The sequence below is a fragment of the Coregonus lavaretus genome (assembly GCF_964263955.1).
Source record: "Coregonus lavaretus genome assembly, contig: HAP1_SCAFFOLD_875, whole genome shotgun sequence".
NCBI lineage: Eukaryota > Metazoa > Chordata > Actinopteri > Salmoniformes > Salmonidae > Coregonus > Coregonus lavaretus.
In genome coordinates, this window is record NW_028157683.1 from 151,770 (window position 1) to 165,446 (window position 13,677).

Genomic DNA, 13,677 nt, shown 5'->3' on the forward strand with positions numbered 1-13,677 from the left:
TGATTAAACAGCATGATCATTACACAGGTGCACCTTGTGCTGGGGACAATTAAAGGCCACTCTAAAATGTGCAGTTTTGTCACACAACACAATGCCACATGTCTCAAGTTTTGAGGGAGTGTGCAATTGGCATGCTGACTGCAGGAATGTCCACCAGAACTTTTGCCAGAATATTTAATGTTCATTTCATTACCATAAGCCACCTCCAACATTGTTTTAGAGATTTTGGCAGTACGTCCAACCGGCCAGTCTAGGACCTCCACATCCGGCTTCTTCACCTGCGGGATCGTCTGAGACCAGCCACCAGGACAGCTGATTAAACTGGGTTTGCACAACCGAATAATTTCTGCACAAACTGTCAGAAATGGTCTCAGGGAAGCTCATCTGCGTGCTCGTCGTCCTCACCAGGGTCTTGACCTGACTTCAGTGGGCAAATGCTCACCTTCAATGGCCACTGGCACACTGGTGAAGTGTGCTCTTCAGCGATGAATCATGGTTTCAACTGAAACGGGCAGACGGCGTGTATGGCATCTGACATAGAGGGACCAGGTGAATCCAGGTGAAAGCTATGATCTCTTATTGATGTCACTTGTTAAATCCACTTCAGTCAGTGTAGATGAAGGAGAGGAGACCGGAGTCATGCCAGGCACACCAGTTTGTGTCAAGAACTGCAACGCTGCTGGGTTTTTCATGCTCCGTAGTTTCCTGTGTGTATCAATAATGGTCCACCCCCCAAAGGACATCCAGACAACTTGAGACAACTGTGGGAAGCATTGGAGTCAACATGGGCCAGTATCCCTGTGGAACGCTTTCGACACCTTGTAGAGTCCATGCTCCGATGAATTGAGGCTGTTCTGAGGGCAAAAGGGGGTGCAACTCAATATTAGGAAGGTGTTCTTAATGTTTTGTACTGTCAGTTTATATTTTATGTGTGACCAAAAGAACACTGCATGGCTAAATGCATATAATTGCAGGAAATTAGCTTTAAAACCGCAACATTTTCTCTTTGCTACAGGGCAGAATACAGGGAGCTCAAAGTATTGGGACAGTGACAATTATTTAGTTGTCTTGCCTCTGTACTCCAGCACTTTGGATTTGAAATGATACAATGACTGAGGTTAAAGTACAGACTGTCAGCTTTAATTTGAGGGTATTTTCATCCATATCGAGTTTAGACCGTTTATAAATTACTGCCCTTTTGACGTTGTCCCCCCATTTTATGGTAAATAATTGTCATTTTGGAGACACTTCTTTTGTAAATCAGAAGAGAATATGTTTTGAAACACTACTACATTAATGTGGATGCTACCATGATTACGGATAGTCCTGAATGAATCATGAATAATGATGAGTGAGAAAGTTAGACGCACAAATATCCCACCAAGACATGCTAACCTCTCACCATTACAATAACAGGGGAGGTTAGCGTTTTTGGGGTATGATATTTGTGCGTCTAACTTTCTCACTCATAAGCCCTAGGAAAGGGTTAGAGGTCAGAGGCTGTGGTCAATGCTGTGTTTCTGGTCAGCCCTAGGAAAGGGTTAGAGGCTAGGGTTAGAGGTCAGAGGCTGTGGTCAATGCTGTGTTTCTGGTCAGCCCTAGGAAAGGGTTAGAGGCTAGGGTTAGAGGTCAGAGGCTGTGGTCAATGCTGTGTTTCTGGTCAGCCCTAGGAAAGGGTTAGAGGTCAGAGGCTGTGGTCAATGCTGTGTTTCTGGTCAGCCCTAGGAAAGGGTTAGAGGCTAGGGTTAGAGGTCAGAGGCTGTGGTCAATGCTGTGTTTCTGGTCAGCCCTAGGAAAGGGTTAGAGGTCAGAGGCTGTGGTCAATGCTGTGTTTCTGGTCAGCCCTAGGAAAGGGTTAGAGGCTAGGGTTATAGGTCAGAGGCTGTGGTCAATGCTGTGTTTCTGGTCAGCCCTAGGAAAGGGTTAGAGGCTAGGGTTATAGGTCAGAGGCTGTGGTCAATGCTGTGTTTCTGGTCAGCCCTAGGAAAGGGTTAGAGGCTAGGGTTAGAGGTCAGAGGCTGTGGTCAATGCTGTGTTTCTGGTCAGCCCTAGGAAAGGGTTAGAGGCTAGGGTTAGAGGTCAGAGGCTGTGGTCAATGCTGTGTTTCTGGTCAGCCCTAGGAAAGGGTTAGAGGCTAGGGTTAGAGGTCAGAGGCTGTGGTCAATGCTGTGTTTCTGGTCAGCCCTAGGAAAGGGTTAGAGGTCAGAGGCTGTGGTCAATGCTGTGTTTCTGGTCAGCCCTAGGAAAGGGTTAGAGGTCAGAGGCTGTGGTCAATGCTGTGTTTCTGGTCAGCCCTAGGAAAGGGTTAGAGGTCAGAGGCTGTGGTCAATGCTGTGTTTCTGGTCAGCCCTAGGAAAGGGTTAGAGGTCAGAGGCTGTGGTCAATGCTGTGTTTCTGGTCAGCCCTAGGAAAGGGTTAGAGGCTAGGGTTAGAGGTCAGAGGCTGTGGTCAATGCTGTGTTTCTGGTCAGCCCTAGGAAAGGGTTAGAGGCTAGGGTTAGAGGTCAGAGGCTGTGGTCAATGCTGTGTTTCTGGTCAGCCCTAGGAAAGGGTTAGAGGCTAGGGTTAGAGGTCAGAGGCTGTGGTCAATGCTGTGTTTCTGGTCAGCCCTAGGAAAGGGTTAGAGGCTAGGGTTAGAGGTCAGAGGCTGTGGTCAATGCTGTGTTTCTGGTCAGCCCTAGGAAAGGGTTAGAGGCTAGGGTTAGAGGTCAGAGGCTGTGGTCAATGCTGTGTTTCTGGTCAGCCCTAGGAAAGGGTTAGAGGCTAGGGTTAGAGGTCAGAGGCTGTGGTCAATGCTGTGTTTCTGGTCAGCCCTAGGAAAGGGTTAGAGGCTAGGGTTAGAGGTCAGAGGGTTAAAGCCCTGTTTCTGTTCAGTCCTAGGAAAGCCCTGGCGTCTCCAGTGAGAGAACCTCCTCTCACCGAGCTGGAGGATGACTTCCTGATCCTGGAGGATTATGAGCCTCCCTGGTTCTCCCATCGCTGGAAGTTTGACCCCATCAGGACCACAGCCAAACCACGACCAAAGCAGCAGAACCAATCACACAGTAGTGACAATGCCTCAGCAGACATACTCACCAAGGCTACAGCCAATCAGAGATCAGGAGGGACAGACAGACCTCGGACAACTAAAGAGAAGAAGGGAAAGAATCCTACAACCAGGAAGGAGAGGGACTCTAGTCCCCCGGGGGTAGGACCTCAGGGTGATGGGCCTGTTAATCATGTTGACCTCGAGGCAGACGACATAGAACAAGAAAAGAAGAAAGTCAACAACCTGTTATCTGAACCAACGACAGCAGGTGACCTGGAACAAGAGGCACCAGGAGGAGGGGCCAAGCCTAAACCTAGCCACACCAAAACAGAAAAGAAAGTTCCCAGAATCTCTAAATCCAAAGCTGGTATCCAAGGTGACAAGGTGAACCCCAAGACGAGCCGAGGACGAGGCCGGCAGTCTGGGAAGACCAGGAGACTGTCAGGTCGAGCTGGGGAGGAGCCCGTCACCATGGAGGAGGAGAGTGAAGCGGCTGCAGACCAGGATGTTTCTCCAGGTAATATCCCCTGACAGCTGACATCACACATCATGATGGTTTTTCTGACTACAACGTTCATCACAAGTTCAAGTTGTATCATGCCATTTGTAGGTATAGGAATATGTTTTGTAAGAGCTCTCAACAAATAAAAAAATATATAAAAAACATTCACAAAACAATCAATGGGAAAAAATGTAGTTTACATAAAAGGCTAGATGTAATGTTGTCTTTCCTCCACAGTTCTACAGTCGGCACCAACAGGACAGAGACGAGTCATCTCTAAGGTTCCAGCCAATTGTAAGGCCCAGGAGGTCTGCCCCGCCCCTACTGGTGAGGCTGACTCCTCCCAGTTAGCAGGGAAGTGGAAGAGGACCGAGCCTGGTCCCTGGTGGCTCATCAGTCCTGTCAACACACAGCTCACAGAGACAGACAACAAGTCCAAACAGAATAACAAGACAACTACATCTAAACCAGCAAGACATTCCTCTGTGGAGTCAGGGCAGGAGGACGGGCCATCAAAACCCTTGTTTAATCAGAACGCAAAGAAGAAACCCTCGTCCAATCAGTCAGCAGCAAATAAACCCTCGTCCAATCAGACCACAGAGAAGAAACCGTGGTCCAATCAGACTGCAGAGCAGAAAGCAGAGAAGCCCAAGAAGGGCAGACCTAAGAAGCAGACGATAGCCAGTACAGAGGAGCCAGCGAGGCCTGAAGGTCAGAGAGAAGAGGAACAGGAGGCCATGCCCAGCCCTCTCAGACAGCATACACTCACCTCAAGTAAGGCTTCATATTAACGCCATCCATTTTCCTTCAAGGGAATATAGTTCACTCATAAATCAAGCTTAGTAATATACAAAATATGTACTGTCATCTCAAACAGCTGTTATTGAAATATGTGGTGATTTGTGTTCTGCTTGTGTCTCTTCTCAGGTGAGAAGGTGTTTGACTGGCTCTACAACTGCACTCCCAAGTGTAAACCCCAGAGTGATGCCACACCCACTAACATTACCCCCCACTCTGCTACCGTTACCCCCAGCAGGCAGCAGCACCAGGCCAGGGAGGCTCCAGAGAAACGCAGGAGGAGGAAAGCTCCAGTGAACTGGTGGGAGACCAACAACCCCCCAGAGAATGCTGGCCGCACCTTTTCCTTCCCTCAACAACCCCAGCCTAACCCAAAAACACCTTCACCCCATCAACCCCAGCCTAACCCAAAAACACGCAAGGTGGTGAGAAGTAAGTCCAAGCCCAGACCAGTCCGGACCAGGCCTGCTAAGTCCCTGCGACCTCCTCAGAACGCCTCCTCACCTCGACCTGGAGCAGGTCAGACCCTGGTGAAGAGGAAGGACCTCTCCACTCCCAAGACGGTCAAGCGCTCTCTGGCCACCTTTGGCGCCATCTTCTCCTCGGGCAGAGAAGCGCTCCCGGTGGCCACTGTCAGAAGCACGTTGCAGACTTCAGGGAGGAAAGCCCTATTCCCTGAAGAGCAGTCAGCCCAGAGTCCCAGCGTCAGCCTCAGCACTGGTCCAGCTAAGGACCCCTCCCAGGACCCAGCCAGTGACAGGAGCTCCAGCCTTGTGGATCTGAGTGCCAGTACTGTCTGCTATATAGAGCCTGTTGGAAAGCTGGGGGAAAAGACCAGACGCCAAGACTTCTCCCAAAGCAACAACCGACTCTCAGACAACACGTAAGTACACTCCTAAACACTGTTACTTCTGACTGTTGCTTCTCAACACTTACTTCTGTTTGTTGCTTCTCAAAACCTTTACATCTAAATGTTCCTTCTAAACACTGTTACTTCTGACTGTTGCTTCTCTTTTCAACACTGTTACTTCTGACTAGGCGATATATCAAATGAATTTGATTAATTAGAATGTGCGTTTTTGAGCGATATTCCAAATGCCTGCATCGCATGAATCATGGTTTAGTTTTTAGTTTTTATCAGCTTTTTCTCATTGTTTTTTTCTGGTCTCTTTTGCTCAGAGATCTGTATACTGACGAGATGCACGTCTCCTCCCTAACAATGGGAGTCGTCATCCAAGAGGTGGGAAGGCAGGCAAAAAGAATAGGTCCAAAATAAGCCCATATAAACACATTACCCTTATTTTTGGACAGATTCTAGCGCTTCGCCTCTTCCTCTATGGTTTACACACCAAGCCCCTCCCCCTGCCTCTCACGCCAACAAAGTTGTGATATCACATCTTCCTCTCTGACGAGCGGTTTCAACTCGCTATTTGCATTTTGAGGTTTGGTCCAACAGAATCGGTCATATGGACACAAACACATTGAGACATTTTACTATAATAGAGAAGTTACGTTTTTTAACGATACGCTTTTTATGTCTCAACTCCTCAAATTGCGCACAGAGCAGACACGACTAAAACCAGAGTATCAATGAACATTGATTCTGGAAAATTAATGCTCAGTTTGTCGCGCGCGGCATTGTGGTACCACGTACCGTTAGCAGCATTTTAGCCAAAGACTGTTATCCTAGCTGTCTAGTCTGTTTATAAATGTGCATAAGCATAAAACAATTATATAAGGAATTGGCAACTCGTTCTCATTCTGAGAAATAAGGTAGGCCACTTGATTTCAACATCTGAACAAAGTGGACAGGCTAGCATGCTGTTCAAACAGTTGGAGACAGACAGAAGGGTGTGGTCGTAACAATTCAACTGTTGAACCTTGTTAGCAAGCAAATACATCCAGGTAAAGATTAGCTGGCTATTCACTAGCACGTGGGCTTGAGAGATTGTTCTCTAGCCTCTAATGCCTGCTACAAGAAGTTAGTCATTATTAGTTAATGTGTTTATTCATGGTTCAAGTTACATTTGTAACAAAAAAGGGCATTTTCATAAACTGACTTGAAAGACAGAAAGCGGCACAGGTCCTAATCCAGGCACTTGTCATCTCCCGTCTGGATTACTGCAACTCGCTGTTGGCTGGCCTCCCTGCCTGTGCCATTAAACCCCTACAACTCATCCAGAATGCCGCAGCCCGTCTGGTGTTCAACCTTCCCATGTTCTCTCACGTCACCCCGCTCCTCCGCACACTCCACTGGCTTCCAGTTGAAGCTCGCATCTGCTACAAGACCATGGTGCTTGCCTACGGAGCTGTGAGGGGAACGGCACCTCCGTACCTTCAGGCTCTGATCAGTCCCTACACCCAAACGAGGGCACTGCGTTCATCCACCTCTGGCCTGCTGGCCCCCCTACCTCTGCGGAAGCACAGTTCCCGCTCAGCCCAGTCAAAGCTGTTCGCTGCTCTGGCACCCCAATGGTGGAACAAGCTCCCTCACGATGCCAGAACAGCGGAGTCACTCACCACCTTCCAGAGACACTTGAAACCCCACCTCTTTAAGGAATACCTGGGATAGGATAAAGAAATCTTTATACTAAAGTTTTACACGCTTCAGCAGTCGGCGGTCCCGTTCTGTGAGCTTGTGTGGCCTACCACTTCATGGCTGAGCTGTTGTTGCTCCTAGACCTCTTCACAATAACAGCACTGACAGTTGACCGGGGCAGCTCTAGCAGGGCGAACTGACTTGTTGGAAAGGTGTCATCCTATGACGGTGCCACGTTGAAACTCGCTGAGCTCTTCATTAAGGACATTCTACTGCCAATGTTTGTCTATGGAGATTGCATGGCTGTGTGCTCGATTTAATACAACAAATTTACCAACTTTTTAGTTTTGTCCTCACTCATCTTTTTTCGTTAAACTTTTTCACCCCGGACGTTTATCCCGAGACAGAAGAGTCATTTTCCTGTGCGTTTTAGCTGCCAACTTTACGTTATTTTCCTTTTTTCCATCGCAACTTTTTTCCCTTATTCAACTTTTTCACTCCGGACGCTTTATCTGGACATGGTTCATCAACATCTTCAACAGCCGAAGCTAAGTAGTAACATTAACATGATGTCTTCAAATTGCAGTCGCTGTACTCATAATATACAGGAGAATTCTCGCCTTACGGCGAGAATAGCTGTGCTACAAGCCCAGCTTCAGACGCAATCGTTAGGCAAGAGTAATATCAGTGTAGGAAAGGAAGAAACAGCGTCTGTGCCACCAGTAAGTACAGACAGTAACGTTAGTATAAATCCCCCCGCACAGTCCCCGCAGCCGGACAACTTTCTCATGGCTTCTGGAGGGAAATACTGTTGGAATGCTCAACCGGTGTCGCTCATTCAGCCGACAGAAACCTTCAACCGGTTTTCCCCATTATGTAGCGAGTCGGAGTCTGAGTCTGAGTCTTCTCTAGTCTCTACTCCTCCCGTTACGGGGTCTGAGACTCCGAAGGCTCCCACCATTAGCTCTGACAAATTGAAAACCCTAGTCATTGGCGACTCCATTACCCGCAGTATTAGACTTAAAACGAATCACCCAGCGATCATACACTGTTTACCAGGGGGCAGGGCTACCGACGTTAAGGCTAATCTAAAGATGGTGCTGGCTAAAGCTAAAACTGGCGAGTGTAGAGAGTATAGAGATATTGTTATCCACGTCGGCACCAACGATGTTAGGATGAAACAGTCAGAGGTCACCAAGTGCAACATAGCTTCAGCGTGTAAATCAGCTAGAAAGATGTGTCGGCATCGAGTAATTGTCTCTGGCCCCCTCCCAGTTAGGGGAAGTGACGAGCTCTACAGCAGAGTCTCAGCACTCAATCGCTGGTTGAAAACTGTTTTCTGCCCCTCCCAAAAGATAACATTTGTGGATAATTGGCCCTCTTTCTGGGACTCACCCACAAACAGGATCAAGCCTGACCTGCTGAGGAGTGACGGACTCCATCCTAGCTGGAGGGGTGCTCTCCTCTTATCTACCAACATAGATAGGGCTCTAACTCCTCTAGCCCCACAGTGAAATAGGGTGCAGGCCAGGCAGCAGGCTGTTAGCCAACCTGCCAGCTTAGTGGAGTCTGCCAATAGCATAGTCAGTGTAGTCAGCTCAGCCATACCCATTGAGACTGTGTCTGTGCCTCGACCTAGGTTGGGCAAAACTAAACATGGTGGTGTTCACCCTAGCAATCTTATTAGGATAAAGACCTCCTCCATTCCTGCCATTATTGAAAGAGATCGTGATACCTCACATCTCAAAATAGGGTTACTTAATGTTAGATCCCTCACTTCAAAGGCAGTCATAGTCAATGAACTAATCACTGATCATAATCTTGATGTGATTGGCCTGACTGAAACATGGCTTAAGCCTGATGAATTTGCTGTGTTAAATGAGGCCTCACCTCCTGGTTACACTAGTGACCATATTCCCCGTGCATCCCGCAAAGGCGGAGGTGTTGCTAACATTTACGATAGCAAATTTCAATTTACAAAAAAAAAAATGACGTTTTCATCTTTCGAGCTTCTAGTCATGAAATCTATGCAGCCTACTCAATCACTTTTTATAGCTACTGTTTACAGGCCTCCTGGGCCATATACAGCGTTCCTCTCTGAGTTTCCTGAATTCCTATCAGACCTTGTAGTCATAGCAGATCATATTCTAATTTTTGGTGATTTTAATATTCACATGGAGAAGTCCACAGACCCACTCCAAAAGTCTTTCGGAGCCATTATCGACTCAGTGGGTTTTGTCCAACATGTCTCTGGACCTACTCACTGCCACAGTCATACTCTGGACCTAGTTTTGTCCCATGGAATAAATGTTGTAGATCTTAATGTTTTTCCACAAAATCCTGGACTATCGGACCACCATTTTATTACGTTTGCAATCGCAACAAATAATCTGCTCAGACCCCAACCAAGGAGCATCAAAAGTCGTGCTATAAATTCTCAGACAACACAAAAATTCATTGATGCCCTTCCAGACTCCTTCTGCCTACCCAAGGACGTCAGAGGACAAAAATCAGTTAACCACTTAACTGAGGAACTCAATTTAACCTTGCGCAATACCCTAGATGCAGTTGCACCCCTAAAAACGAAAAACATTTGTCATAAGAAACTAGCTCCCTGGTATACAGAAAATACCCGAGCTTTGAAGCAAGCTTCCAGGAAATTGGAACGGAAATGGCGCCACACCAAACTGGAAGTCTTCCGACTAGCTTGGAAAGACAGTACCGTGCAGTACCGAAGAGCCCTCACTGCTGCTCGATCATCCTACTTTTCCAAATTAATCGAGGAAAATAAGAACAATCCAAAATTTCTTTTTGATACTGTTGCAAAGCTAACTAAAAAGCAGCATTCCCCAAGAGAGGATGGTTTTCACTTCAGCAGTGATAAATTCATGAACTTCTTTGAGGAAAAGATCATGACCATTAGAAAGCAAATTACGGACTCCTCTTTGAATCTGCGTATTCCTCCAGGGCTTAGCTGTCCTGGATCTGCACAGCTCTGCGAGGGCCTGGGATCGGGAGAGACACTTAAGTGTTTTAGTACTATATCTCTTGACACAATGATGAAAATAATCATGGCCTCTAAACCTTCAAGCTGCATACTGGATCCTATTCCTACTAAACTGCTGAAGGAGCTGCTTCCTGTGCTTGGCCCTCCTATGTTGAACATAATAAACAGCTCTCTATCCACCGGATGTGTACCAAACTCACTAAAAGTGGCAGTGATAAAGCCTCTCTTGAAAAAGCCAAACCTTGACCCGGAAAATATAAAAAACTATCGGCCTATATCGAATCTTCCATTCCTCTCAAAAATTTTAGAAAAAGCTGTTGCGCAGCAACTCACTGCCTTTCTGAAGACAAACAATGTATACGAAATGCTTCAGTCTGGTTTTAGACCCCATCATAGCACTGAGACTGCACTTGTGAAGGTGGTAAATGACCTTTTAATGGCGTCAGACCGAGGCTCTGCATCTGTCCTCGTGCTACTAGACCTTAGTGCTGCCTTTGACACCATCGATCACCACATTCTTTTGGAGAGACTGGAAACCCAAATTGGTCTACACGGACAAGTTCTGGCCTGGTTTAGATCCTACCTGTCGGAAAGATATCAGTTTGTCTCTGTGAATGGTCTGTCCTCCGACAAATCAACTGTACATTTCGGTGTTCCTCAAGGTTCCGTTTTAGGACCACTATTGTTTTCACTATATATTTTACCTCTTGGGGATGTTATTCGAAAACATAATGTTAACTTTCACTGCTATGCGGATGACACACAGCTGTACATTTCAATGAAGCATGGTGAAGCCCCAAAATTGCCCTCGCTAGAAGCCTGTGTTTCAGACATAAGGAAGTGGATGGCTGAAAACTTTTTACTTTTAAACTCGGACAAAACAGAGATGCTTGTTCTAGGTCCCAAGAAACAAAGAGATCTTCTGTTAAATCTGACAATTCATCTTGATGGTTGTAAAGTCGTCTCAAATAAAACTGTGAAGGACCTAGGCGTTACTCTTGACCCTGATCTCTCTTTTGACGAACATATCAAGACTGTTTCAAGGACAGCTTTTTTCCATCTACGTAACATTGCAAAAATCAGAAATTTTCTGTCCAAAAATGATGCAGAAAAATTAATCCATGCATTTGTTACTTCTAGATTAGACTACTGCAATGCTCTATTTTCCGGCTACCCGGATAAAGCACTAAATAAACTTCAGTTAGTGCTAAATACGGCTGCTAGAATCCTGACTAGAACCAAGAAATTTGATCATATTACTCCAGTGCTAGCTTCCCTACACTGGCTTCCTGTTAAGGCAAGGGCTGATTTCAAGGTTTTACTGTTAACCTATAAAGCGTTACATGGGCTTGCTCCTACCTATCTTTCCGAGTTGGTCCTGCCGTACATACCAATACGTACGCTACGGTCACAAGACGCAGGCCTCCTAATTGTCCCTAGAATTTCTAAGCAAACAGCGGGAGGCAGGGCTTTCTCCTATAGATCTCCATTTTTATGGAACAGTCTGCCTACCCATGTGAGAGACGCAGACTCGGTCTCAACCTTTAAGTCTTTACTGAAGACTTATCTCTTCAGTAGGTCATATGATTGAGTGTAGTCTGGCCCAGGAGTGTGAAGGTGAACGGAAAGGCTGGAGCAACGAACAGCCCTTGCTGTCTCTGCCAGGCCGGTTCCCCTCTCCACTGGGGTTCTCTGCCTCTAACCCTGTTGCAGGGGCTGAGTCACTGGCTTGCTGGTGCTCTTTCATGCCGTCCCTGGGAGGGGTGCGTCACTTGAGTGGGTTGAGTTACTGACGTGATCTTCCTGTCTGGGTTGGCGCCCCCCCCTTGGTTTGTGCTGTGGTGGAGACCTCTGTGGGCTATACTCGGCCTTGTCTCAGGATTGTAAGTTGGTGGTTGGGGATATCCCTCTAGTGGTGCGGGGGCTGTGCTTTGGCGGAGTGGGTGGGGTTATATCCTTCCTGTTTGGCCCTGTCCGGGGGTTTCATCGGATAGGGCCACAGTGTCTCCGGACCGCTCCTGTCTCAGCCTCCAGTATTTATGCTGCAGTAGTTTATGTGTCGGGGGGCTGGGGTTAGTTGGTTATACCTGGAGTACTTCTCCTGTCTTATCCAGTGTCCTGTGTGAATTTAAGTATGCTCTCTCTAATTCTCTCGTTCTCTCTTTCTCTCTGAGAACCTGAGCCCTAGGACCATACGTCAGGACTACCGGGCATGATGACACCTTGCTGTCCCCAGTCCGCCTGGCCTTGCTGCTATTCCAGTTTCAACTGTTCTGCCTGCGGCTACGAAACCCCTACCTGTCCCAGACCTGCTGTTTTCAACTCTAAATGATCGGCTATGAAAAGCCAACTGAGAGACCTGAGCCCTAGGACCATACGTCGGGACTACCGGCCGTGGTGACTCCTTGCTGTCCCCAGTCCGCCTGGCCTTGCTGCTATTCCAGTTTAAACTGTTCTGCCTGCGGTTATGGAACCCCTACCTGTCCCAGACCTGCTGTTTTAAACTCTAATGATCGGCTATGAAAAGCCAACTGAGATTTATTCCTGATTATTATTTGACCATGCTTGTCACTTATGAACATTTTTGAACATCTTGGCATGGTTCTGTTATAATCTCCACCCGGCACAGCCAGAAGAGGACTGGCCACCCCTCATAGCCTGGTTCCTCTCTAGGTTTCTTCCTAGGTTTTGCCTTTCTAGGGAGTTTTTCCTAGCCACCGTGCTTCTACACCTGCATTACTAGCTGTTTGGGGTTTTAGGCTGGGTTTCTGTACAGCACTTCGAGATATTAGCTGATGTAAGAAGGGCTATATAAAATAAAATTGATAAAATTGATTGAATACACCTGTCAGCAACGGGTGAGGCTGAAATAGCAGAATCCACTAATTTGAAGGGGTTTCCACATACTGCTGTATATATAGGGTATTTCTTACTGTTGCTTCTCTTCTAAACAACGTTATGAGTGACTGTTGTCCAACGTGATGTCAGGAGATCCATTCCTTTTTGTCAACAGGTTAGAAAGTTTCGAAAGCGGACCGTCTTCCATGATTGAACTGGAGGATTGTGAAGAGCGTGAGGACATCTGTAAGTGCAGAGCATTGTACCTTACTGCTTCCTGTTTGCTTACTGCTTCCTGTTTGCTTTGACTTTTTTAATTAGATTGTTTTCATTTAAAGTGTGTTGGGATTTTAAATGCACTTTAAATAAAGTTTGATTTAATTTAACACATTTAAACTACAGTGCCTTCAGAAAGTATTCAAACCCCTTGACTTATTTTGTTGTGCTACAGCCTGAGTTAAAAATGGATCCAAATTAAATCTCCCCCATCTACACACAGTACCCCGTAATGACAAAGGGAAAACATATTTTTAGAAATGGTTGCTAATTTATTGACAATGAAATACTGAAATGTCTAATTCACATAAGTATTCACACCTCTGAGTCAATACTTTGTAGAAGTACCTTTGGCAGCGATTACAGCTGTGAGTCTTTCTGGGTAAGTCTCTAAGAGCATTCCACACCTGGATTGTACAACGTTTGCCCATTATTCTTTTCAAAATTCTTCAAGCTCTGTCAAGTTAGTTGTTGATCATTGCTAGACAGCCATTTTCAGGTCTTGCCATAGATTTAAGTAGATTTAAGTCAAAACTGTAACTAGGCCACTCAGGAACATTCACTGTCTTCTTGGTAAGCAACTCCAGTGTAGATTTGGCCTTGTGTTTTAGGTTATTGTCCTGTTGAAAGGTGAATTCACCTCCCAGTGTCTGGTGGAAAGCAGACTGAACCAGGTTTTCCTCTAGTTAA

General features: G+C 46.5%; 1 protein-coding gene across 1 annotated transcript in view; it reads left to right on the forward strand.

The window, feature by feature from the left end:
- LOC311125076 (uncharacterized protein) overlaps positions 1-13,677 on the forward strand; it is a 40,555-nt gene that overhangs the window by 23,297 nt on the left and 3,581 nt on the right. The window contains exons 4-7 of the mRNA XM_084199146.1: positions 2,874-3,544; positions 3,767-4,303; positions 4,457-5,210; positions 12,887-12,957. Of these exons, the coding sequence (XP_084055272.1) occupies positions 2,874-3,544; positions 3,767-4,303; positions 4,457-5,210; positions 12,887-12,957 (2,033 nt within the window). The remainder of the gene's footprint in view (positions 1-2,873; positions 3,545-3,766; positions 4,304-4,456; positions 5,211-12,886; positions 12,958-13,677) is intronic.